This window comes from Megascapheus bottae, chromosome 17, assembly GCF_031878675.1.
Source record: "Megascapheus bottae isolate mThoBot1 chromosome 17, mThoBot2.hap1, whole genome shotgun sequence".
Taxonomy (NCBI): domain Eukaryota; kingdom Metazoa; phylum Chordata; class Mammalia; order Rodentia; family Geomyidae; genus Megascapheus; species Megascapheus bottae.
The window spans coordinates 45,017,054-45,044,563 of NC_143525.1; the positions used below are offsets into that span (position 1 = coordinate 45,017,054).

Here is a 27,510-nt window from a genome sequence, read left to right on the forward strand (position 1 = left end):
AACTGGAAGTTGCCAACAGTTCCCTCCCAAGCCTTTATTAAAAATGGAAAGAATTTGCTTTATCTATTATGAAACATCCATGTGTGGACACACATGTGTTTTAATATCAGACACTATTAGAGTTCTAGAATTTCTCCATTCATCTATCTAGATTTTAGTTTTGATCATTTTTTAAATCAAAGATTTAAATTAAATTGAATGCAATTTCCAGCATTCTTTCTGTATTTTGGTAAGTTTATCTTTCCTGCAAAGAAGGCTTTAAAATAAGCAATATTTTACTGCATCCCTAGCTTGTTCTACGGGGGGGGGGACTTCCACTATTAGGAAGGAATCTGGCTGTGTTCTTCTGGAAAAAAATTATGAAATACAAGGGAGACTTTTGAAACTCCTAATATCTGCACACAGCACATTTTCTTTATCTGCTTTATCTGCAATGAATGGATCAGTATGTTTTTTTTGTTCTTTTAGCATTTTATACATTAAATCATAGCAAACTTATCCATTATAGTGACCACTCTCTATCCCCTTCCTCTTAAAGACATTCACTTGACTGAAAACCGTATTTTCCTATCAAGACTGCTGAATTATTTAGTAGCTTTATTATGGTATCTGGGTGTTTGGTAAGAGTTGAACAGGCAGTGTGGATTCAATTCTTCCCAGTGACATTGGCTCAGCCTTTACCCTCCACGTGGTATTATGAATTCTGGCAAATACCCCTAAACAGGTGGCAGTGCTCAGCGGTTTAACTTGGAGACCAAGACTTGGAAGAAGAAAGGCTCTAGAAATGGTAGGGGCTGGTTGTGTTTCCATCGGTGTCTCCCTGCCCATCTCCTGCCCTAAGGTGCAGGGAAGCACACACAGCACAGTCCTCATTCAGAGCTACAGGACAGACCTCATTCAGAGCTACAGGACAGAATGGAGGGTGTAAGGACATGGTCCCAGGTCTCCAGGGAGAGTAGCCTTTTCATAAAGGGCTTGAACAACCTGGTTTCTCTCCTTGGCTATCTTTAAAATTCCAACCAGGTACCTCCAGCCACCTGCCCTGGAGCCACCATCTATATAGGAAGAGGAAGCCAGGTTTGCTTCTGGAGAGCTGTTTTGGTAGAAGGCTAGGTGGGGCAGAAATGTGGATGGAGAGCCTGGACCTGCTTTGCTAAGTGTTTGGGATCTGAAGTTTGTCGATGGTTGAAAAGAGAAACAGGTGGAAGATGGTCTTCCCCACACTCTTTGGAACTTCTGATCAAGTAAACAGTTTTATTAGACAACTGGGTGTGACTGCAGGAGGCATGTAACTTCTACAACTACCTGTCACTTTTGCAGTTTGCAGAGAACAGGAAAAGAGATGTGTACCTGGGGATTCTTGGAACCTTCTTTCCAAGTTACAGGCTAATCTTTTACCAGATTGCCCACTCTTATTTTCCTTTTTCTGCCCATCTCTGCCTCTCATCTGTAGAGAATTTAAAGGTTGATACTTCTTCTAAGGAGATATTTAGTCTTTCAAACATCCTCTCTCAAAGTCTACCATAGTCCACTCCTATTCATTCTCCATAACACAAGAATTAGATGCAGTAGGGAAGAACTCTGGATTTCTTGTCTGCTCCATACCTCAACTCCCCTCAGTTGCATCTCAAGTTCTAAACTTATTTCCTTTGCTCTAGGAATTCTCTTCCTACCTTCGGTGGGTACAGCATGCATTTTGGAGGCCCTAGGCTGAATAGGATGGAGGTAGAGAGCTCTTGATCATTTCCTAAAACCATTTTGAAACTTGGTTAGCCACCAGGGCATGGAAGCCAGAGTTAGGTAAACAGGTCAATGATAGTTTCTTCTGAGTGTTTGGCCAGCATAGCCTGAAATGTGCCAGCATTGTCCTGTTTGCCTGACGGTTTCAAGGTGGTCTCTGTCCTAACTCACCTCCCTCTCCCTTTTTTCTCTTCTCCTTGCTGAAAGGGCAGATTTCAAAGCACAATTGTGGAAGAGGATTGCAGGTGGTAGTTTTCCTGAATGTGGAGTGGGAAAAGAATTTCGGTCCCCTGAAGCCTAGAGCAATGGCACCTTGTGGAGGACTGAGCAGCACATTTTTGCTCTGGAAGCCCAGATATGCACAGGACTCCAATTATTGCAATGTTTCGACACAAAGCCTCCAGTCTGTTCAGTGAAACCGAGCTTTCTTACAGATTGTAAGAAGAGGTTTCCTGCCTCATGTGACATTCTTTCCCTTCCATGTCTGAGGGGAGACAGCGACCTCCCTTCTCTGCAGCCTTTGTCATCTTCACATAAAGCCACCCAGGACAAGGATGTGAGGCAGGATAAAGTAGGGTTCGGAGGTTCATTGATGGACTCTCAAAGCCTGTGAAGACTTTGAAAGGAAGGAAATGTCTCTTCCTTTGTGTTCCACAGGAGACACTGGGGCTGCGTTGCCTAGATTTTTCAGGCCCTGGGTCCAAGTGGTACACAAGAAGGAGCACTTCCTCGCTGACCACTTCTGTCTTTCTCCGGGATTCCTTTGTGACCGTTTTTGTGCTGACGGAACTTCTTCCTTAGGCGGTTTACCTTTACCTTCCTCGGCCCTCCCCAGGCGGATCAGCGTGTGGACGGAGGCTAAGCTACTCCCCTCGCACCTCCTCTAGCCGTGTCTGCCACGGGGCGGGCCGTGGGAGAACGTGTGACGAGGGGGAGGAATGTCCCCTCTCCTTGGACCGGGGGCCATTACATCCATCGTACCCCATCTTTACCTTCCGGTGGGCAGACGTGAACCCTGCGTTTGTGCCTCCGCCCCAGCGGGTCTGCACCCTCCCCGGTCTCGGGGAGCGGAATCCACCCGGACGCGGCGAGGGCGGCCGGGTACGTCAGCCCCACTCCATCCCGCACGCCCCTTCTTAAAAACAGACAGGTCTTCCCTGTCATCGCCACGTCTAATTGCTCCGATTGACAGGGACACCAGACTCCTCTGATTGTGAAAAGCCCTACGGGGGGGGGGGCGTCCACGCGCGCTATCGTGAGTCCCCGAGACCAAGCAGTGAGGAGCGTGACCTTTTACCTTCCTAAATCGGCCACCCTACGGGCCCCACGACGCTTTATTTCCACACGAATCGCACACAAAGCTGGAGGCAGACCTCGCGTGGAGGGACGGCGGAGCCGCCGCGCCGCGCGCTCAGTGCGGAGCGCCCGGGGCGGTCACGTGGCCGCCTCCCCCGCGCGCGCCCGAGCCGCGCGCCCGGCGGCCGGAGGCACGCGCACGCGCACGCGCACAGGCGTTGCGGGAGGCCGCAATTCTTCCTCCTCCATTCGCCCCGCCCCTCCGCCTTCGGCGCGCTTCCGTCTCCTTCCTTAGCAACGCCCGTGGTGACGCGCTGGCCCCGCCCCTTCCCGCGCGCGCCGCCCGGAAGTTACTGGCGGGGTAGCTGCTGGAGCTGGAGAGCTCCGGTGCGCTCCTCTGCTTGTGGTACCGAGTCGAGTCGGGGTGAGAGAACCGGAGAAGGAGCTTCCGGCCCAGGTGTAGGCCGAGCGAACAGGGAGCCTGGTGACGATGGCGGACCCGCAGCCTCTGGCACTGCAGTTGGAACAGTTGTTGAACCCGAGACCGCGCGAGGCGGACCCCGAGGCCGACCCGGAGGAAGGTGAGGCCTGACTGGGGCTAGGCCACGTGCGGAGCTGCGGTCTGGCCCGGTGTGGGCTGGGGCTGCGTGGACGCGTGCGTGCGTGTGTGCGCGTGCGCAGCCTCCTCCCAGAGCGAGGAGCATCGCCTCCCGCCAGGTTGCCTGCAGGCCCGGAGCGCGGGTTTATCCGGGCGGGCTCCGACTTCTCTTCGGGTTTGGTGTGTGGGTGGACTTACCGAGGTCTGGAGAGAGGAGCAGGTTAGGGTGATGGATGCTGTTGGAAGGAGCCGGTGTTTCAGTAGGCTGGCAGTCAGTTGGAAGTTAACATCTCGTGGGTGCCTTGGAAAACCCAGCCCGTTTTTGCGTTTTGTTTTTGTGATTGTTTTGTTTGTTGCGTTCACACTGCCTGCCTCTAAAAACTTCTTTGGAGAAACGAAGGCGAAGGCGGAATTCCCGTCGTGCTGCTTTAAGCCTCTTTAAAGTTTCACGACGCTTGTTCAGGATCGAGGACAGACCCTTACTCTGTAAGCTGATGTTCGCAGGTCTAGCTGGGAGTAATCCTGCGCTACAGTTGAGTCACAGAAGTGTGAGGAAGGGATCAAGAGGAGGGATAAGTGGGAAGAAACACGGTTTAGTTAGATCCGAGAAGAAAACTCCCTTGAGGGATGGGATGGAGTGAAGATAGAACACGATGATGGGCTGTGTAAGATAGTGGAGCGACTGTCACCTGCAGCAAGGGTTAAACTAGTTTTTAGAGGATCCAAGATGTAGAAATCTATCTGCCTAACAGAAGCAGAGGGCAGCTTTTTGTTCAGAAACAGCAAAAGACAGTGAGTGATGCAGTTGGAAAGCTAATGAGTTTTCTATCCCTGAAAGTTGTTTGGAACTTGGTAGAGGACATTCAAGCATGAGTTGAAAGGGCTGAACAGGGTTGCTATTAAATTCCTTCTAACCTGACATTCATATTACTTTTCCACTCACAGTCACTGCTGCCAAAGTGATTGATAGGTTTGATGAAGGGGAAGATGGGGAAGCTGATTTGCTGGCAGTGGGTAGCATTAGAAAACTGGCATCAGCCTCCCTCCTGGACACAGACAAAAAGTATTCCGGCAAGACCACATCTAGAAAAGCTTGGAAGGAAGACCATTGGGGGCAGACTCTGCCAGGTTCATCTGGTAAGTAGATTATTATTATTATTATTACTTTTTGGGGGGCATGGAACTATATCTTCCTTAAATTTTTAGGGGTTAAATCCCTTTTTTTAAATGAAAGTTAGGAGACTATTGTTTTACATAGAAAGAACCTTAGAAGTTGCTTCATTATTTTCATAAGCAGCCCACAGTGATCAAGTACTTTGTTGTACTCAAATTCAAACTAACACTTCAGGGCCGGGAGTTTGGCCTAGTGATAGAGTGCTTGCCTAGCATGCATGAAGACCAGGGTTCGATTCCGCGGTACTACATACATAGAAAAAAGCCAGAAGTGGTGCTGAGGCTCAAGTGGTAGAGCTCTAGCCTTGAGAAAGTCCAAGGACAGTCAGTGCTCAGGCCCTGAGCTCAAGACCAGGACTGGCAAAAAAACAAAAAACAAAAAAACCCTAACATTTCACCTACAATAGAATGAGTGAAGAGGCATTTATTTTATCCTGGAATTGGAGAGGGTTATGCTACTGTTGGATTTTGACCATTTTCTTCAGTTTTAGTTGCCTTAGGTCTTTATTGACTCATTGTTGTTATTAATGAAACTTATTTTTGACATTGTAAAAATAACATAATGCTTCCCTGATAAAGAATTAGGAAGATGTGAGCTTATAATTTTAAGTAATTTCCATATGTCTCAAGGTGAAATGAGAAGTGGATATGGTGATTATGGAGAAGATGCTGTTTGTTTTTCTTTAAGGAGGTCAGGGTTGCCAGATCAAAAGTCCACTGGTAGTTTATTATTCATAAACTTATTGTAGTTCCAGTAGCTCCTGATAAGCTTATTTTATGTTTATATTTAAATGCTGATTAGGGACCAATCATGAACTCTGACCACATATTAGCTACTGTGGTTCTTTTGTCCTGAGAGCCTGGAACATAATCAAAATAGTACTATTATTACCTATATCACTTCATCTTCCCAATAGCCCAAGAGGTTGGTATTATTATTATTTTATTATTTTATTTATTTATTTATTTTTGGTACTGGGCTTTGAACTCAGGGCCTCATACTTGCAATGCAGGCACTCTAGCAATGCTTATTTTATTTTTTTTATTTTTTGTGGGTCCTGGGGCTTGAACTCGGCCCAGGGCCTGGGCATTGTCCTGAGCTCTTCAGCTCTAGGCTACCACCCTACCCTGGAGCCAAGCCCCAGTTCCCATTTTCGAGAGGTTAATTGGAGATAATAGTCTCAGGTCCTTTTGTCCCTGGGCTGGCTTTCAACCTTAATCCTCAGATCTCAGCCTCTTGAGTAGCTAGAATTTACAGGCGTGAGCCACTGTGTGGCCATCCAGTCCTTATTTTTGAGGTTTGGTCTCTCCTTGTCCAGGTGTGAGCCTGGATAGTGATCTGTCTGTTTTGGGCTTCTTGTCACTGCTAGAATTAAGAGGCAGGAATCACCATACCCAACTACTGGTTAAGAAGAGATTTCAAGAACTTTTCTACCCAGATTGAACTACAGTCCTTCCATTCTCAGCCCTATAAGTAGCTAGGATTATAGGTTTAAGCCATTAGACCCATTGAGGTTGGTATTATTTAGCTCTGTTTTACAGATAAAGCAAGGGGCTAAGTAGTTCAGTAACTTTTTTGAAGTTGGTAATCAAATGAAAGTAGTTTGATTCTAAGATATACATTCTTTGTGTGTGTGTGTGTGTATGCTGGTCTTGGGGCTTGAACGCTGGTCTTGGGGCTTGAACTCAGGGCCTAGACACTATCCCTAGCTCACGGCTAGTGCTTACCCACTTGAGCCAAATCTCCACTTCCTGCATTTTGGTAGTTAATTGGAGATAAAATGGACTTGCATTCTTGGACTAGCTTTGAACCTCAATCCTCACATCTCACCTTCTGTGTAGCCAGAATTGTAGGTGTGAGTCACCAGTGCCTGGTCAAGATATGCACTCTTAACTACTGTACTGGAATGGGTGTTTCTAAGTCTGAGAAATGGTATACATTTAGAGTATTGAAAGGATTGCTTAGTGCTTTTGTACTTCATTTTTGTGTTTACACACACACACACACACACACATATATTTTTGCCAATCCTGGGGCTTGAACTCAGGGTCCGAGTGCTGTTCTTGGGCTTTCCTCAAAGGTAGCATCCTACCAGGTGAGCCACAGCACAGCATCACTTCTGGCTTTTTCTATGTACGTGGTAATGAGGAATTGAACCCAGGTGTTCATGCATGCTAGGCACGCACTCTACTATACTCCTAGCCTCTATGTTTATATTTTTGACAACATTAGCAGTCTTAAGTTTATGTATGTCTTTGAAGAAGTACTGAAGTGCCATCATGTTTTTACTAAAAATAGCTAATTTTATTGAAGATTGTTGGTAACTAATTCTAAGAATCCTGTTTGTTATACATAAGCTTTTATGTTCTACAGAGGAAGAAATTGGATAAATAGTAAAAAACACTTTAAGTTTCAAGTGATGACCTAAAAGCAAGTAAAACCAGAAACCTTAACTAACACTCCACTATAGAGTAAAGTCCAACTGTATCCACCGAAGCTAGAACCTGTCTGCTTTGCTAGCAACATTCCAAGTACATCTCCTTCCACTTTCTTGTCGGATCTGCACTTTACTGCTGTTTCCTTTGCCTTCCCCCTTTTTTAATGAGCTGTACCTTATGCTCATGAGTAAAATCAGATGTCTCTTTCATCTAAAGCCATCTTTAGCCTTTCCAGGAGAGTTGTGGTTCCTACTTCATATACTCTATGTTGATGACATTGTAATATAATTATTGATGTATCATATTGATAACATTGTAATATAATTATTGATGTATTTATAGAGTTCCTATGAGAGTATACACATCTCTCTACAGGTGTTTAATTCTTTGTTTCTTTATCTTTGATGCTTGGCTCATAACAAATATTCAGTAAGTAGAGTATACTAATATAAAGATTTGGGATAGCAAGTGATAAACTGAGGCTTTTTAATGTAGGCTTAGAAAACCATTCTCACTATTCTTCAAGATGCAGACCAAATACTCTCATTTTTTTTTTTTTTTTTGGTGGGTGCCAGTATTGGGGCTTGCATTGAACTCAGGGCCTTAGCACTATCCCTTAGCTTTTTCCTCAAGGCTAGTGCTCTATGACTTGAGTCATAGTACTACTTCTGAGTTTTAGGTGGTTAATTGGAGATGAGAATCTTTTGGACTTTCATGCCTAGGTTTGCTTTGAATCATGATCCTCATCTTAGCCTCCTGAAGTGGTTAATTAATTTTTGAGAGAGTCTTGCCAAACTCACAATCCCCCTGCCTCAGTTTCCTGGATGCTGAGATTACAGGAGTCTGCCCTGACACCTCTTCTTTATAGTCTTCCTTACATTCATTTGCCCCACAGTTAAAATTTCTCTTTGTTATTGAAGTTTTTTGAAAAGCATTTTTAATTCTTCTCCGCATTATTATTATTATTATTATTATTATTATTATTATTTTGCCAGTTATGAGGCTTGAACTCATGGCCTGAGCACTGTCCTTAGACTTTATCAAGACTAGGGCTCGACCACTTGATCCTCAGCACCACTTCTGGCTTTTTCCTATGTATGTGGGTCTTTGTGCATGCTAGGCAAGCACTCTACCAGTAGGCCAAACTCCTGGCCCCTGTATTACATTTTTTTAGCAGTCTTTTCCCACTAGAAGCTTTTCTTAGGGTTAAACCTGTGTTCTGTTTGTCTTTGTTCTTTCTTTAGCATTTTAGAGATTATAAGTGTGTAGTAAATGTTTTTGTTCAATTGAATTGAGTACAATAATAGTTTCCCTGTCATTGATAACATAGTTGGAATTAAAGATATGGTCTGGTATTTTTCTGCAGGTTAACACCAATATTTTTCTTTCTGGCTCAGATGAGGAAATATCTGATGAGGAAGGATCTGGAGATGGAGATTCAGAGGGACTAGGTGTGGAGGAATCTGAGGACGATAACCAGAGTGTTGCTGAGACCCAAGATACTGAGGATGATGGACAGAGCAGTCTGGCTTGGGGGAAGAAGAACAAACACCATTCTGCAGAAACACCAGGCTTCAGTTTCCGGGGCATCAGTGACTTTGAGAAATTTACTGAGGGAATGGATGACCTTGGAGACAGTGGGGATGAAGATGATGAGGAAGAGAGTGGTATGGAAGAAGGGGATGTTGAGGAAGACTTGGAGGGTGAAAGTGAGGAAGACAGAGCTGGAGACCGGCACAGTGAAGATGATGGTGTGGTGATGACCTTCTCTAGTGTCAAAGTTTCTGAAGAAGTGGAAAAAGGAAGAGCTGTGAAGAACCAGATAGGTTTGTCCATGGCTTTGCTGATAGCTTGTTTTTTCAAGGATCTGTATTTGGTCTTCTTTTTGTGTATTTGTTTGTTCATTTGTTTTTGGCTGTTCTGTCTCTCCTGTGTCCTTCCAATTAGTTTGTGACATGCCTCACTTGTCCAAAGGCCTAAAGCCCCATTCCTCTATGCTTAGCCAGCCGTTTCTGTGCTGAGCTGCTTAGCTGGTTCTGCTTCGGTACTTCCAGCAACTGTGGAAGATTGACGAGGAAAGTGTTTTTTTCTTTCCCTGAGCTTTAGCATTTCCTCTCGTTGAAAATAATTTGCTTCCAGGATACAGAAATTATTTTCTAGAGTACTGTTTCTGTGGCATGAAACTGATAGAGCTGTGCTGTGTAGAGACTGGCATGATTTCTTGTCCCTCCCCCATCCCCATCCCAGAAAATTTTGTAACTCAAGAGTGGGTTCTTTTTTCTTCTTTCTCAGCACTGTGGGACCAGCTCTTGGAAGCAAGGATCAAACTACAAAAAGCCCTACTGACTACCAATCAATTGCCTCAACCAGATGTTTTCCCTGTTTTCAAGGACAAAGGTGGCCCAGAATTTGCCAGCGCCCTAAAAAATAGTAAGAATAATTATGCCATATTGGGATGCTTAGAATCTATAAGGTACATTGGGACATTACTGTGATGGATAGAAAGGAATTTTTTTTTTTTTTTGCCAGTCCTGGGTCTTGAAGTGAGGGCCTGAGCACTGTCCTTGGGCTTTCCTCAAAGCTAGAGCTCTACCATTTGAACCACAGCACTACTTCCAGCTTCTTTATGTATGTGGTACGGAGGAGTCAAACCTAGGTTTTCGTATATGCTAGGCAAGCACTCTACCACTAGGCCAAACTCCCAGCCCTAGAAGAGAATATTTTAATTTAGTGATATTAGGGTATAGAATAGTGGTTTCAATTCCTAAAAAAACCCAGCATGTTGGGCACCAGGGGCTCATGTTGGCTATCCTAGCTGTTTGGGAAACTGTGATCAGGGGATCATAATTTGAAGCCAGCCCAGTTAAAGAATTTTAAAAGACCTCTTACCTATAGCTGAACATAGTGATATGTGCCTATCGTCTTAGGTAGGTGGGATGCTGAAATTGGAGGAGTACAGTTCTAGGCAAGCTTTGGCAGAAAAATATGTTGAGACTCCATCACAATGGAAAAACGTGGATGTGGTCGTGTGTGTCTGTTATCCCAGCTGCAATTGGAATTCTAAACTAGGGCTATAGTCCTGGAGTATACTTAGGCAGTATACTTAGGCAGGAAATGAGACTTCTTAAAAATAAACAGAAATCTGTTGGTGAACAGTAAGACAGGTCTCCTGAGGCAGAGAATTTTTGAGTCCAGGATTTAAGGTCAACCTGAGAAACATATGGATCCACCATCTCTATTTAAAAATGTGATGGAGGCATGCCTTGGCACCTCCCTAGCAAGCTCAACTCAAAGTCTTGTGTTCAAACCTTACTACTGTCCAAAAAAAAGGTGCCATTTACTTACCAAAGACAGTTTTGATTAAAGTATATTGGTGCTTGAGCCAGGTCTGTTCTACTTTCTTTTTAGCTGTTTCACTCCCTGCCTTCTCCTTGGCTTTTGAGTTGTTTCTTTAATGCTTAATGAACATGGGAAACCACTGGTATAGAACAAAAGGGAGAGGATGAATGATTAAATAAACACACTTAAGTTGTTTGTATCAGATGCTTAAAAGTATGCTTTGTTTTGTTTGGGAGATTTTTAGAATACCATGCTAAGATAAAATATTAATATATTCCTTTGGGTGCAAAGATAATGACTTCAGGGGGAGGAATAATTTTGGCATATATTTGCTGAACTATAATGTTAAAGAATTTTAAGGAGGAAAATAATTTATAAAGCTAGGTGCTGGTGGCTCATGCCTATAATCCTAGCTATTCAGGGGGCTAAGATCTGAGGAACACAGTTTAAAGCTAGCTGGGACAGGAAAATCTGAGAGACTTTTATCTTCAATTAACTACAAAAAAAGCCACAAGTGGAGCTGTGACTCAAATGATAGATAGGTAGCTTTTGCCCAGGCCCCAGTTCAAGCCCCAGTACTGGCAAAAAAAAAAAAAAAGACAATTTAGACATTATTTGGGTCCCAGTTTCCTCATTTCACATCCCCTCAACCAATAACTAGGGCATAAGAAGGTTCAGGTTGAGCCCTTTGTGTTTGGAATCACTTTCTAGTTAGCATGGTGAGAGTATCTGTATTTGTTCTTTACAACTTAAGATATGAGTGTATTACTAACTTAGACTTCTTAGTGAAGTAGGGAAATCTTTCCAGCCCAAGAGTTTCAATGTTAACCTGGGCAATATATGAAGATCTTATCTCAGTTAAAACAATAATAAGTCCTTCATAGTAAGAATTTCTGTGAACATATGTTTCTTTATAGATTATCTGGTTTAACTTGGAATGGCTTTTTGGGGTCCAAATTTTTAGTTTTTGTGTTACGATAGTTAAGATCTGTTTTGTGTGAAGAATGGGCAATTCTTTCCTAGAACCCTGTGTGAGGATGCGAGGATGCTGTGAGAATGGGTCTTTCATATCCCTTTTTTCCCCTTCATTTTGATAAATACTTTTTCTTTTCTTCTTTTTTTTGGTGGGGGGGAACTCCTGGGCTTGAGCTCGGGGCCTGAGCACTATGCTTGGACTTTCTCAAGGCTAGAGTTCTACCATTTGAGCCTCAGCACCACTTCCAGCTTTCTATGTATGTGGTACCAAGGAACTGAACCCTGGGTCTTTGTTCCTGCTACACAAGCACTCTACCACCAGGCCACACTCCTGGCCCCTGCCTTCCTCCTTTTAATATATGGTAGATTGATGGTTTCAGATTTTGAGATTGTAGCACTTCTCTGCTATTTTTAATGCCCTACTAGCCTAATTTCTGGAATATTTTTAGATGAGATCTAAACTGTGTTAGATTAGACTATCACATTAAGGCCTTTTCCATTTTGTTATTTATTCTTGAGTCTTTCCTTTTTTCTTTTTTTAAAGAATTCATTGTTAAAATACGGGTATCTTTTTTTTTTTACGTTTCATAGTTTTATTCAAACAAATTACAAATTTGGACAAAATGAGATTCACAGTGGCATTTCCATAGACAAACAGCAAAGCATTTACCAAGTCCACTTACCCTTCTTTCTATCCCCTCCCAGTTTTTTTTTTTTTGCCAGTCCTGGGGCTTAAACAAAGGGCCTGGGCACTGTCCTTGGACACTTTTTGCTCAAGGATGGCACTCTGCCACTTGAGCTACAGCACCACTTCTGTTTTTTTTTTGTGTATGTGGTTCTGGGGAATCGAACACAGGGCTTTGTGCATGCTAGGCAAGCACGCTACCACTAGGCTATGCTCCTAGCCCATCCCTTTCCAATTTTTTAATAGTCCCTCTTTCTGGCATTTTTTTTTTTTCAGTACTGGGGCTTGAACTTAGGGCCTGAGCACTGTCCTTGAGCTTTCCCAAGGCAAGTGCTCTACCACTTGAGCCACAGCACCATTTCTGGCTTTTTGTGTATGTGGTACCGAGGAAACAAACCCTAGTCTTCATGCAAGCACTCTACCAGTAGGCCAAACTCCCAGCCCCTTAAATTCAGGTCTTGGGCATGCTAGGCAGATGTTCTTTATTAGGTTAGCCTTGCCTCTAGATCGCTTCAACCATGGGGCACACCTAGACAACCCTACTTATACTTCCTTCATAGCTGAGGTGTCAGGCGCGATCCACCTTTTCAATGGCTGTTTTGGCTTACATTGCCTTTAATTGGTGATCTTACCTAACTGCCTTCTAAGTAACTAGTATTATAAGATCCATGGATGAAAAAACAGGCAGTGCTTGACTGAGTCAAATACAGGTATCTTAAAGGTTAGCATAAGATATGATGAATGCATTCTTTTGTATTTATTTATTGTCTCTTGTGGTACTTGAACTCTGGTCCTGGACGCTCTTCAGCTCAAGGCTACCTTCCTACCCCTTGAGCCACAGCGCCACTTCAGGTTTTGGTGATTAATTGGAGATAAAGAGTCTCATGGACTTTTTAGTGCCTGAGCTGGCTTTGAACTGGAATCTTCAGATCTCAGCCTCCTGAGTAGCTAAGATTATAGGTATGAGCCACCACGCCTGGCATACATTCTTAATTTTAAGAGTATATATTTTTTTTAATATGTTTTTTGTACTGCTGGTCCTGGAGCTTGGATTTAGGGCCTGGACACTATCCTTGAGTTTTTGTGTTCAAGGCTAATTCTCTACTACTTTAGTCACAGTTCCACTTTGACCTATTTCTGTAGTTAATTGAAGATAAGGGCTTTCCAGCCGAGGCTAGCTTTAAACCATGAGCTTCCGATTTCAGACTCTTAAATTGCTAGGATTATAGGTGTGAGCCACCAGTCTCTGGCTAAAAACATATGTTCTTATTATTAAGGATGTTTTAAGTTTTTTTAGTCATTGCTTTTATTAAAGGACTGATCTTTGGTATGTAACCAGTTACTCTTTGCTCAACTCAGTTCATCAGGCTGTTTTCTGTATAAATCTGATGATGGGATGGTGGTGGAGGAGGGAGATGTTTGTTATTTCATATTGTGAGAGGATAGGGAACTTATCTGAAGCATAGTTAATTTTTGTTTGTTTCAACCCACATGAGAATATGATATAATACTGAATATGATATAATAGCCTGTTGAGGTAAATAGAGCCTACAGAACAATTTCTTGGCTACATTAATCTTGCTATTCATCACCGAATTATATGGTGCTGTATAGTACCATATAAACACAGGCTGAATTTATACCAACTGCAGAATAAATAGTAGAACTTACTGTCTTTAATTAAATTTTTTCATTTTGCTTGGTCTTATAGGGTAAAATCAGACTGTCTGGGTTTAGATTTCATCTCAGCAGTGAATTAGCTAGCTATATGAGCTTGAACAAGTTACTTCACAGTAAAATGGGGTTGTGAAGAGTAAAGGGCAAATCAGTGTAAAGCATTAGCACAGGGTCAGGCACACATCGTACCATTCTCTTGAAGGACATTTGCCAGTGTCACTCACCATGTGAGTGATTGTCATCAGTGTAAACAGCCATTATCTCTACTGTCCTCAGTTGTAGCTTATTATTTCTAATTTTTTATTAGGATTTGATTTCTTACATGATTTTAGATATTTGTTATGGAAAGTGAGTAGGATTATAGTCTACTATCATATTTAAAGTTCAGCTTTGGCTTTTTGTGACACTATGGACAGGTAGCTGGAGATTTCCTACTTGCCACATTTACTTCTTGCCTCCCAGAATCATTGATTCTTAAAATATATTTCTTTTCAGCTTTGATGACATTTCATACTGCTTGGGTAGGCTCTTTTACTTTCTCAATGTAATCTGCATTGCTTTTAGAATCCTGTCTTTGGTTGTATTTTCTCACGATGTGTTTCCTTGCTTTGTCATTTACTCTCTAACATAGATTTCCAGCTATTTTTTTTAGCACAGTAAACTCTAGAGTGTCAAGTCTTTGTAACTTCAGCAGCTTAAACTCCACTTTTCAGAAACTAAACAAAAACCCCCTTGATTTTCTCCCTCATCAACACATTCACTTACTTAGTCTCCAATCACCTTGCTAATGTTGGTAACCATCTTTGTAACTATAAAGTTATTTCATAGATGTGTGGTGTTTTAGAAGCTTCATAAGTGGTGAATCGTAGAGTAACCTCAACAGACATGTGATATTCTGTGTACAGGATACATTTCTAAAGAGATTAGTTTTATTCCTCTTTATTTTAATAAGGCTTATGCTATTAGAAGGTGAGCTTTTATATTGTGCCAATGGTATGTAAGGTTACTTAGAGATATCTGTGCAGTAATTATTTAAAACTTTTCATCATGAGGGCCGGCAGTTTGGCCTAGTGGTTAAAGTGCTTGCCTAGCATGCACGAAGACCCGGGTTTGATTCCTTGGTACCACATACATAAAAAAAAAGAGCCGGAAGTGGTGCTAAGGCTCAAGTAGTAGAGCACTAGCCTTGAGAAAGTCCAAGGACAGTGCTCAGGCCCTGAGCTCAAGCCCAGGACTGGCAAAAACAAAAAAAAAAAAAACAAAAAAAACCTTTTCATCATGAACTATATATAGTCTTTATGGTTATATTTATTTATAATAATAATTTAATTTATTATATTTATTTAATGCCATTTCTGGGGCTTGAACTCAGGGCCTGAGCTCTGTCCCTGAGCATTTTTGCTCAAGGCTAGTACTCTACCACTTGAGCCACAAGTTCTACTTGTTGTTGGTTAATTATAGATAACAATCTCACAGAGGCAGGGCATGGCTCACGCCTGTAATCTTAGCTACTCTGGAGGCTGAGATCTGAGGATTAAGATTCAAAGCCAGTCTGGGCACTAAAGTATGTGAGACTCTTACCTCCAATTAACCACCAGAAAACTGGAAGTGGTGCTATGGCTCAAGGGGTTTGGTGGGGGAGGTTGTAGCCTTCACCTGAAGAGCTCAGGGACAGTGTCCAGGCCCAGAGTTCAAGTCCCATGACCACCACCACCACCAACAACAAAAGAGACTCCCATAGACTTTCCTACCTGGCTGACTTTGAACTGTAATTCTCAGATCTCAGCCTCCTTAATAGCTAAAATTATAGGCATGAGCCACAGGCGCCTGGCTTTCATTTATTCTTAAACTAGTTTACCTCCTTTCTGGATTATTTTAGAGCAACTATTATCTGTTAAATTCTTAACATGTATGTCTAAAAGATAAGAATTAAAAAGCCCAGCTTGCAAGCCCATTGTGCTGTGTACTCTATAGCAGACATGCAGATGTTCATGAATATATTCCTGAAGATGCTTATTTATATTGCCCTTTTTACTAGAAGATGAGTACATACCCCAATGACACTGTATTTGAACTGGCTAAGAATTTTTTCTGTGTAGTTTTAGCTTTACAAGGCATTTTTTTTTTTTTTTTTGCCAGTTATGGGGCTTGAACTCAGGGCTTGAGCACTGTCCTTGGACTTTTCTCAAGGCTAGAGCTCTACTACTTGAGCCACAGCACTACTTCCAGCTTTTTTTCTATGTATGTAGTACCAAGGAATCAAACCTGGGTCTTCGTGCATGCTAGGCTACTGCTCTACCACTCTGCCTAACTCTCAGTCCTTTACAAGGCATTTTTTTTTTTTTTTTTTGCCAGTCCTGGGCTTGAGCTCAGGGCCTGAGCACTGTCCTTGGACTTTCTCAAGGCTAGAGCTCTACCACTTGAGCCTCAGCACCACTTTTGGCTTTTTGCTATGTATGTGGGGTACCAAGGAATCGAACCTGGGTCTTTCGTGTGTTGGGAGCAAGAGTGGAATCAAACTGTACTTTGATTTGCATCAGATAATTGCTTGATTGTCTTATTGTTTTTTGGCCTTCTCCTGTTCAATTGATCTGAGATTTACCATATGAATGTAACCCCCAACAGCTCCCTGATTAACCATCTGGATGTAACACCTGGCAGTGCCCTGGCCTCAAGAAGGGATATAAGCTTTGAGTTGAGAATAAACGGGGGCGGCAGTTTTTGCCTGGGCTGCAGACCTCCCGGACCCGATGTGTTTGTCTCTCTTCTATTTTTTCCAGTCCCTTCCCCCTATTTCAGGAACCCCAATTTGCTGCCGGTAGGCCCCGGCATCTGGCATCTGGTGCATGCTAGGCAAGCACTCTACCACTAGGCCAAACTCCCAGCCCCTACAAGGCATTTTTAAAGACTGTGAAATAGACAAAAATGGATACAATTATGATATCTAAAAACATTAGCAGTAATTTTTTTCTGCCCCCCCAGCAGTAATTTTTTAACAGCATTGTTATTGTGTGTTTGTGTGTATGTGCATGTATGTGTATGTATGTGTATGTACACATGTATGTGCTTTTGCTTGGTCCTGAGGTTCCAATACAGGACCTTGCACACAGAAGGTAAAGACGACCCCTGAGCTACACCTCTAGGTAAATGGGTAAATGGGACAATTGAGAACATTTCTGTAATAGGCACTCTTTACTGTCTTTTCCAGAGTTTGCTTTACAGCTTTATATGAAGTGATTAAAGGAAAGCTAAACTTTAGCCATAATAAGTTGACCTTTTAGTGAAATGCATGTTATTAATGTATTTAATGAGATACATTACAAACTGCAGTCAGCACCATGTTTCATTATAGGTCTAAAATGCAGTATCATTAAAGACCTTTAATAGAAACAATGATTGACATTTTGGTATTTCCCATAAGCAAAAAACGTTCAAGAACACAATATAATGTAACATAAATGTATAGGGGGCATTATGTTTTTTTACTTACATAGGAACTTAAGAACAAATTCTGATATTAATAGAGTACATTTTCTTTGCTCTCCTCTCTCAGCCCCCAGTCTTCCTATTTTTTATTTTTATTTTTGGTACCCATACTGGGGCTTGAACTCAAGGCCTTGCTCTTTCTTTCTTTCTTTAAAATAATTTTATTACTATTAAGGTATATAGAGGAGTTGCCATTTCACAAGTTAGGTAATGAGTACATTTCTTTTTTTGACAGTTTTACCCCTTCCTTTACTTTTCTGTAGGTTTCCCCTCCCATCTCTGTCCCCAAGCTATACAGGACATTTTCCACATAGTGTATCCAAATAGCATGATTGCATTTGTTCACCCTTCTTCCCTGTCTTTCTGTACCCCCTTTAATTTCCCTTAAGAGAAAAAAAAAAGCACAAAGCAAAAACACTAAACACTACCACCATTAACAATGAAATCCGTGCTTCCATTTCCTGGAGTTTTGACAAATAGTAAATGTTCAGAGAAGTTACACCTTTGTGATTCTCCCCTAACGATATCCTTTTTTGGTCTGTTTGCGTGTGAATGCCTAGAGTCCTAAATAGGTTATCATATCTAGTTAGGTTTTGGGTCTAGCTTCCACATATAAGAGGAAATGTGTACCATTTGTCTCTCTGATATTGACTACCTGACTTAGTGTGATTTGTTCTTGGTCTATCCATTTCCCTGCAAATGTAATAATCTTATGTATTTATGTATTTATATATTTATTTATTTATTTTTTGCCAGTCCTGGGTCTTCAACCAGGGTCTAGGCACTGGCCTTGGACTTTCTACCACTTGAGCCACAGCACCACTTCTGGCTTTTTCTATGGTACTAGAGAATCAAACCCAGGGCTTCGAGCATGGTAGGCAAGCACTCTACCACTAGACAATGTTCCCCTCTTTATTCTTCTTAGTGGATGAGTAAAATTCCATTATGTATACATACTGTATTTTACTAATCTACTCATCTGTTGTAGGGCATATGGGCTATTTCCATAACTTGGTTATTGTAAGTAGTATAGCAGTAAACATGAATGTGTAAATGTCTTTATTATATCCTGACTTGTAATGATCTAGGTAGATGGGAGGCCTCACTCTTTTTCAGCCTTTATGCACACAACTTACACTTTACCACTTGAACAATGACTCTAGTTCTAGCTTCTTACTGGTTAACTGGAGATAAGAGTCTGAAGGATTTGTCTATCTGGGCTTGTCTTTGAACTACTATCCTCAATTCTTAGTCTCTTGAGTAGCTAGGATTATAGGTGTGAGCCACCAATGCCTAGCTCTATTTCTAATTTATACTCATCCCTTTTCATCTCTCTGGTGGATTCCTACCCAGTTATTTTCTTTTTTTTTTGGTGCTAGGAACTAAATCTAGGATGTTATGAATGTCTGGCAATCACTCTACTACTGAACTGTATCCCTAACTCTAGACTAAAACATCTGGTACACCCCTTAAAGGATAATGGTTCAATTTTTGTCGTTGTTATCATTGTTGGTTTGAGGGGCTTGAACTCAGGGCTTGGGCATTGTCCCTAAGCATTTTCACTCAAGACTAGCACTCTACCACGTTGAGCCACAGAGCCACTTCTAGTTTTCTGGTAAAAAGAGTCTCATGGATTTTCTTGCCCATGCTGGCTGCAAACCACAATCCTCAGATCTTAGTTTCCTGAGTAGCTAGGATTACAGATGTCAGCCACCAGCATCTGGCTAATATTTTGGATTTTGAGAAAGTCATGAAATTTCTATTTGATTTTTAAAAGTATTTAAGTAGGCAGTGCATTCACATAGTTCAAAATTGAAAAGGTAACCCGCCTAGTGGCTCACATCCGTAATCCTAGCTACTCAGGAGGCTGAGATCAGAGGATCCCAGTTCACAGCCAGCCCGAGCACTAAAGAGCACTAAAGAGCAACAGACAGTGAGACTCTTATCTCCCATTAACCTCTAGAAAATAGGAAGTAGGGCTGAGGCTCTAGGGGTAGGTTGATAGCCTTGAGCTGAAGAGCTCAGGGACAACATCCAGGCCCAGGGGTAGGGTGGTAGCCTAAGAGCTCAGGGAGAGCGCCCAGGCCCAGTTCAAGTCCCACAATCCACCAAAAAAAAAAAAAAAAAAAAAAAAAGGAAGGAAGGAAAGAAAGAAAAAAAAACACTGAAGATTATATAGGAAAAAAAGATCCTCAGGACCATGTGATGTGGTCCCTGTTAAATAGGCAGTCAATATTGTTAGTGAAAACCGCCCTTCCCCCCTTACCCTTTTATTTTAGGGATAATTTTAATAGACTTAATTATAGATTGGTTCAAAAGGTTTTTATAGAAAACTTAATTTGTATAAAAACTATCCTTTAGTGAAAGTTTCACCATTGTTGAGCAAAGTGTACAACGGTTTACATACAAAGGTTCCAAGGGATAAGATGAAAAATGGGGGATTGGGCTGGGAATGTGGCTTAGGAGTGGAGTGCTTGCCTAGCATGCATAAAGCCCTGGGTTCAATTCCTCAGTACTATATAAACAGAAAAAGCTGGAGGTGGCACTGTGGCTCAAATGAATGAGCAAAAGAAGCTCAGGGACAATGCCCAGGCCCGACTGCAAGCTCCAGGACTGGCGCACCCCCCCCCCCAAAAAAAAAGGGCGATTGATAGACTGAGACATTTACAATAGCATTTTTTTCCTTTCTTGTTCTGGGTCTCGTTTTTGTTTTTGTGGTGTTGGGTATCAAACTTAGGGTCTTGTGCACACTAGGCAGTGTATTACCAGCATCAGCTCTTTTCCTCTTCTTGATGAGAGGGTTAGGTAGCTTAATCAAGCAATGAAAGTTGAATACTTTAGATATGTTAATAGCTGTGATCTCCTAGTCTTGGCTAACTCTTGTGGATAGAAGTTTCCATCTTCTGGAAGAGAGCCAATGTAAAAGGAGAGGCTAGGGATGTGACTCAAGTGGTAGAGTACCTACCTAGCAAATGTGAGCTCCTGCGTTCAATTCTAAGTAGTTCCAAATAAAAAGTCAAAAGAAGCTGGGTGCTGGTGGTTCATGCCTGTGCTACTTAGGAGGCTGAGATCTTATGATTGTGTTCCAAGCCGGCCTGGGCAGGAAAGCCTGTAGACTCTTATTTCCAATTAACTACCAAAAAAGAAGGGGGGAGCTGTGACTCAAGTAGTAGAGCAAAAATAGCTTTGGAACAGCACCCAAGGTCTTGAGTTCAAGCCCCGGATTGGTATGCATGCGTGAATCTGCGTGCACACACCTGTGCCAGAAAAGGTAGTATATAATATCCATGATCCCAGTACTTGGAAGTTGGAAACAAGAGAATTATGAATTTGATCTGGTGCTATACAATGAATTCAAGGCCAGCCTAAGTGACATAGTGAGGATCTGCCCACATAGTGAGATAAGATCCTCACTATGTGGGCTGCAGAAATAGCTCAGTGGTAGAATAAAAGGTTTCTGTTTTTATGGTAAGCTTGAGTTCAGGGCCTGAGCACTGTCCTTGGGCTTTCTCAAGGATAGCACTCTACCACTTAAGCCACAGCACCATTTCCAGCTTTTTCTTTGTATGTGGTACCAAGGAATTGAACCCAGGTCTTTGTGCATGTTAGGCAAGCACTCTACCACTAGGCCAAACTCCTGGCCATAGCATGTAGTCTTTGTATAGCGTGATTCCTAAATGTGGTCATGTGTGTTTAATTGATGAAATTTTCAGTGTGCTGTAATGTATAAGTGGAAAACAGATTTCTGACTTAGAGAAAACATATTTATGTACTTAATAGGTGATTTAAAGGATTTTCAAAGTCTTTTTTTTTTTTTTTTGCCAGTCCTGGGGCTTTAATTCAGGGCCTGAGCCCTGTCCTTGGGCTTTCCTCAAGGCTAGTGCTCTTCTGCTTGAGCCACAGTACTACTTCCAGCTTTTCTGTATATGTGGTATCGAGGAATGAAACCTGGGTCTTCAAACATACTAGGCAAGTGCTGTACCACTAGGCCAAACTCCCAGCCCACAAAATCTGTTTTTTGTTTTTTTTTTTCTTTTGTGGGTCATGAGGCTTGTTCTCAGCCTGGACGCTGTCCCTGAGCTCTTCAGCTCAAGACTACCACCCTACCTTTGAGCCCAGCCCCATTTCCCATTTTCTAGAGGTTAATTAAAGGTAAGAGTCTCAGGTCCTTTTGTGTCCTGGCTGGCTTTGAACCTTGATCCTCAGATCTCAGCCTCCTGAGTAGCTAGGATTACAGGCATGACCCCCCGCACCTGGCTTCAAAGTCATTTTGTAAGAACTTTTTAAATTTTATTTTTGTTTATGCTCAGTCTTTAAAACATAACTACAACCTAAGATGCTACTCTATTGGGTTTCCTTTAAAAAATACCTTAAAACGGATATTTTATTTTCATATATACATGTATTTTTATACATACACATTTATACACACATGTTGTACACTACCTGAAGAGAAAATGACATGTATCTTGTAAGGGCATTTACAAATCTATAATGTTGGTTAAAACCTACTCTTAAAACATTTTATTAAAATATCGTGGATATGATAACTAGTACTAGAACATTTAAAGTACCAGTACTGATTTTTTTTTTGTTGGTCGCCTGGATCCATAGCACTACTTCTGGTTTTCTACTGCTTAATTGGAGGTAAGAGTCTCGTGGACTTTAGTGCCCTGGCTGGCTTAGAATAGCCATCCTCAGATCTCAGCCTTCTGAGTAGCTAAGATTACAGGTGTGGGCCACCGTGCCCAGCCTGATTTTTGTTAGTTGTACCCCATCCAATTTCTTTCCTCCTTCCCTCTCTTTCTGACTTTCAGTGCTGGAGGTAGAATGCAGGGCTTTAACATGAACTACGTTCTCTAGTCTTCTCCTCATCCGCCACCTCCACCTCTACCTCCAACTTCTCCTCCTCCCCACATCTCCACCTTCCCCTCTTCTTCCTCCCCCTTCCACCTCTTCCTTCCTCTCCTCTTCCTCCTTCCTTCTTCCTCCTCTTAGTTTCCTCCTTTCTTTCTTCCTCCCTCCACCCTCTCCTCCACTTCCTCCTCTTCTTGTTTTTCCTCTTCTCCCTCCTTCTTATCCTGTTAGTCATGGGGTTTGAACTTGTGCTTCTTTTGCTCCACCATTGGAGCCACAGCTCTACTTTGGCTTTTTTGGTAGTTTATTGGAGATAATAGTATTGTGCTTTCTTTCCTGGTCTGGCTTCAGTCCAAGATCCTTAAATCTCAGCTTCCAGAGTAGCTAGGATTACAAACATAAACTATCAGTGCCCAGCATTGGACATAGATTTTCATTTTTCTTTGGTAACTATTTATGAAATAGTTGGTTACATGCTAAATGTATGTTTAGCTTTAAAAAAAAAAAACTCCCCTGCGAATCTCTATTCCCTAGTAGTTATACCATTTTTCAGTTCTCCCAGCAGTATTCCAGTTATCCACATCCTCAAAAATACTTGGTTTAAGCTGGGTACCAGTGTGACTCAGGAAGCTGAGATCTGAGGGTTGTGGTTCAAAGACAGCCTGGGAACTAAAGTTCCTGAGGCTCTGAGGTAAAGTCCATGAGGCTCTTATCTCTAATTAACTACCAGGAAACTGAAAGTAGTGCTGTGGCTCAAAGTTGTGGAGCACTAGCCTTGAGCAAAAAAGCTAAGGACAGCACCCATACCCCAAGTTCAAGAGTCATGATGGACCAGCAACAACAACCACACTTGATTTGGCCAATCTTTAATTTCAGACATTCTAATTATGTGATCCATTATATATTCTGGACTTGGGTCTTTTGTCAATATGTGATTTGGCAAATGATTCCTCTCAGTTTGTAGCTTGTCTTTTCACTTTGTTAATACATCTTTCACAGAGCAAAATATTTACATTCTAATTTAGCATGACCATTAATTTCTTCTGTTATGAACTGTGCATTTGACACTGTATATAAGAACTCTGCCTAAACTAATGTCCAGGATATATAAAAGAACTCTAAAACTCAACAATTAAAAAAAAATTCGCTTAAAAACTCGGGCAAGATGGGCCTAGTGGTAGAGTGCTTGCCTAGCATGCACGAAGACCCAGGTTCGATTCCTCCACATCACATACATAGAAAAAGAATGGGCAAAAACTTGACCAAAGAATATGACAAGCTTATGAAAAGACATTTCACATAAAATAATCATAATCATTAATATAATCATTAGTGTTGAGTTATAAATTCAAACACAACGAGATACCTTTACATTCCAATTAGAATATATATAAAAATAAAAACAGAGGCCAGGATCCTAGTCTGGTGGTAGAGTGCTTGCCTAGCATGCAGGAAACCCTGGGTTCAATTCCTTGGTACCACATACAAAGAAAAAGCTGGAAATGGTGCTGTGGCTTAAGTGGTAGAGTGTTATTCTTGAGAAAGCCCAAGGACAGTGCCCAAGCCCCAAGCCTGGCAAAATAAAATATGTATAAAAGATTAGTAGCCATACCAATTGCTGGCAAGAATGCCAGGGCACCTGGATAGATGGGTCATGTGTTTGTGGTAGGAATACAAAATAGTACAGCTAGTTAGGGAAAACAGGTGTTTTTGTTTGCTTGCTTGCTTGCTTTTAAATAAAATTGAGCATATATTTAGCATATGATCCTCCTGATTCACTACTCCCACTCTTAGATCTTCCTAGAGAAATGAAAATGTGTCCGCACAGACTTGTATATGAATGTTTATAGCAACATTCTTCATAATCAGCAGAACTGGAAACAATCCAAATGTCCTTCAAACAAATTGGGCAAATTGTAGTACATTACTCAGCAATAAAAATGAATAAATCTCTAAGGTGTTATACTAAATGAAAGATACCAGTCTCAAAAGGTTGTACAATTCCATTTTTTATGGAATTCTAGAAAAGATAAAACTCTGGGGACAGAGAACAGATTAGTGGCTGCCACAGGTTATAGTGGGAGGAAGAGTTTGACTGCAAAGAGGCAGCTCCGGCTTTTTCTTTGTCTCCTATGAGTTTCCATGTTCCTCTCCAGTAGCCTCATTTCACTGGAGTGCTTCCCACCTGTTTTCTACTGATTCATTGTGGAACCCTTTCTTTAGCTTGCCTTGATTGTGAACATTTTGCTTGGATTGTGGGGGTAGGGGTATGAATAGTTGTATGCTTATTCCCAGAAAATTCTGGGAATATTTCTTCTGGTAATGGATTCATGATACAGTACTTCTAGAAGTAGAGGAATGAGCTACATCAACCTATAGTGTCATTTTTGCTTGAAGTATGTATCTTTGGTACTAAAATCTTACCCAGAAAAGAATAATAGATTACACAGAGCTTCTAGATTTTGATGTGGGCTAGAACTGAAAAATGAGATGTCTTTAAACTCTTTTTTTTTTTCTTCTCCCTTTGATAAGTGATATAATGTGGTTTGGACACTCAGAGATTCCTGAGATTCCAGGTTCTGGTTGATGATTTACTGCAAAATTGCTTATAAATTGAAGTAGAAAATGTTTTGCAGACCTGGCAGCTTTCTGGCTTCACACCCATTTGTCACCCAGCATTTCCCTTTGTGTATAGAACAAGAATTAATTAGGCTGCACTGCAGGAAAAGTTTATGGCTATAATTTATATAGGATGAATTTTTTTTTAAAGAGACAGCATTGTTTTGTTGCACCTATGTGTGTGTGTGTGTGTGTGTGTGTATGTGTATGTGTATAAAGTAGCTTTTTTTTTCCCTTTCTTTTTTTTTTAAAGCAATGTCAAGCTTACGGAGTAAACACCCATTTTCTGTTTGATGTGACACAGTGGAAGAACAGATGTTTTTTTTTGAACAGATGCTTTTATAGTGCTTTTATTTTTGTCTCTTGTTTTTTAATTCATTGTGTATAGAGAGAACACTCAGGTGTAGGTTTGTATTTTAGACATTGGTCAGACTTGTCTGGCTTCCAGAGCTTTGTATTCTTTTGGTCTCTTGGAAAACTTGGGCTTCTGTCGTTCTTAGGGTTTTGCTCATTCAATTAATGTTTTCATAATCAATGCAAGTCAGAACTTGCAATTTGTTCCTGATTTGCACATTAAAGAGCTCCATTAATTAAGAATCCTGGTGTTTGGCATGTCCCCGCAGGATCTGTGCATTATTTACATGGTAAAAGTGCAAGATGCAAGTTTCTCAGTTGTAGCAATTGCAGTTAATCCTTCTTTTTCTCTCTTGTTTTTTTTTTTTTTTTTCTTTTTTTCTTTCCATTTTGCTTGTGAGTAACAATTATTTCAGAACTCATTGAAACACCCTAGGGATACATTGTACCAAAATCAGAACAAATGATCTGATTGAGAGGACTGGGTAGAAGAGTAAATGGTAAATCCTTTGTTTAAGGAAAGAGAAATTACTGGTTTAAGGAAAGAGAATTTGTGAGTTTTGTTTTTGTTAGTTTTTTCACTTGGCTAAATGTGTAAGATATAATAATATTGAATTGTAATTCTGTTTAAATTTTCAGGACTTGTCCTCCCCCATAGTAATTGTCATCATAAATAAATAACCTTGGAAATGGAAACATACTGGCTTCATGCCTATGTTAAGTGAGCTTTTTCGTAAAATCATTTTTCTATGGAGTATATGTTCTGTTATTAGTTCCTCCTGGCAGTCTTGGTCTGAGTCAGTGCTGGTATCTGTTTTAATGAGTTAAGAGTTGGAAAAGTAGCTGGAAATATGAAATCAGATTGCTAATTCAGGTTCCTTCCCAGTTTTGGCATGGCTAATACTCATAATATTTCCTATCAAGTTGGTTTATCTCTAAAAATATAAGAAACTGAAATTTCAAAAAATGGAGATATTTTTTCCCTAATATTAATTTGAACTAGTCATATTATGTAGTCCACCCTAACCTTGAACTTTCCTGATCCTCTTACCTTAGCCTCCTGAGTACTGAGACATGCCTGTGTCCCCATTCTTGGAATCTCCTGATGGTTATGAAACTTGGTAGGAATTTTGTGGGAGTTAGTTTAATTTGTCTTTACACTCTTCCTTTGTGTAAAAAATATATGAAGAGCCAGGCGTTAAGTGGCTCATGCCTGTAGTCCTAACTACCCAGGAGGCTGGCAACTGAAGAGGGTTGAAGCTGAAGGTTGCTTAAAGCGAGCCTAAGCAGAAAAGTCTCTGAGACTCTTTTTTTTTTTTTTTTTCTCCTCCTAATTTTTACTTTTACCAGTCAGTCCTGGGGCTTGAACTCAGGGCCTGGGCACAGTCTTTGAACTTTTTCAAGTCTAGCACCCTATCACTTGAACCAAAGCACAAATTCCTGCCTTATCTGTATATGTGATACTAGGGAATTGAATCTAGGGCCTTGTGCATGCCAGGCAAGCACTCTGCCGCTGGGCCATGCTCTGGGCCCTGTGAAATTCATGTCCAGTAAATTACCAGAAAAGCTGGAAGTGGAGTTGTAACTCAAATGGTAAAGTGCAAGCCTTGAGCAAAAAAGCTCAGGGACAGTATCCAAGCCCTGACAGGCCAAAAGAAAAGAAGTGTCTTCACTTAAAATGTTAAAACAAAACTATATGTGTGTGTGTGTGTGTGTGTGTGTGTGTGTGTGTGTGTGTGTGTGTGATTAAGAGAGTAAAAGCTATTTATTTAAAATATTTTCCTGTCTCATACCCCTGGTTGGTTTAGATTTGCATTTGTTGTAGGTTTTTTTTTTTTTTTTTTTTGCCAGTCCTGGGCTTGAGCTCAGGGCCTGAGCACTGTCCTTGGACTTTCTCAAGGCTAGAGCTCTACCACTTGAGCCTCAGCACCACTTCCGGCTTTTTTCTATGTATGTGGTGCTGAGTAATTGAACCCAGATCTTCGTGCATGCTAGGCAAACACTACCACTAGGCCAAACTCCCGACATAAAAGCTATTTATATGTCAACAATTTTACCTCTATGCAGGAATAACATAACCAACAAAATTTGGTATGTATTGCTTTGGACATGATATGTACATTTTCTTTGAAAAATATTTTATTATCTTTAATTATAACTTAAAGGATCTTCTATTTAGTTTTTGTTTGTTTTTTAATGGTTTTTGATTTGGTGCTGGGGATTGAACCCTCAGGTCTTTGTACTCAGGTACTCTTTTCCTGAGCTTCAACCT

At 41.3% G+C, this 27,510-nt stretch overlaps 1 protein-coding gene across 1 annotated transcript in view; it reads left to right on the top strand.

The window, feature by feature from the left end:
- Positions 1-3,366: 3,366 nt before the first annotated feature.
- Aatf (apoptosis antagonizing transcription factor) overlaps positions 3,367-27,510 on the top strand; it is an 82,043-nt gene continuing 57,899 nt past the window's right edge. Inside the window, exons 1-4 of the mRNA XM_090351202.1 lie at positions 3,367-3,617; positions 4,580-4,771; positions 8,644-9,072; positions 9,539-9,676. Of these exons, the coding sequence (XP_090207328.1) occupies positions 3,527-3,617; positions 4,580-4,771; positions 8,644-9,072; positions 9,539-9,676 (850 nt within the window). The 5' untranslated portion in view covers positions 3,367-3,526. The remainder of the gene's footprint in view (positions 3,618-4,579; positions 4,772-8,643; positions 9,073-9,538; positions 9,677-27,510) is intronic.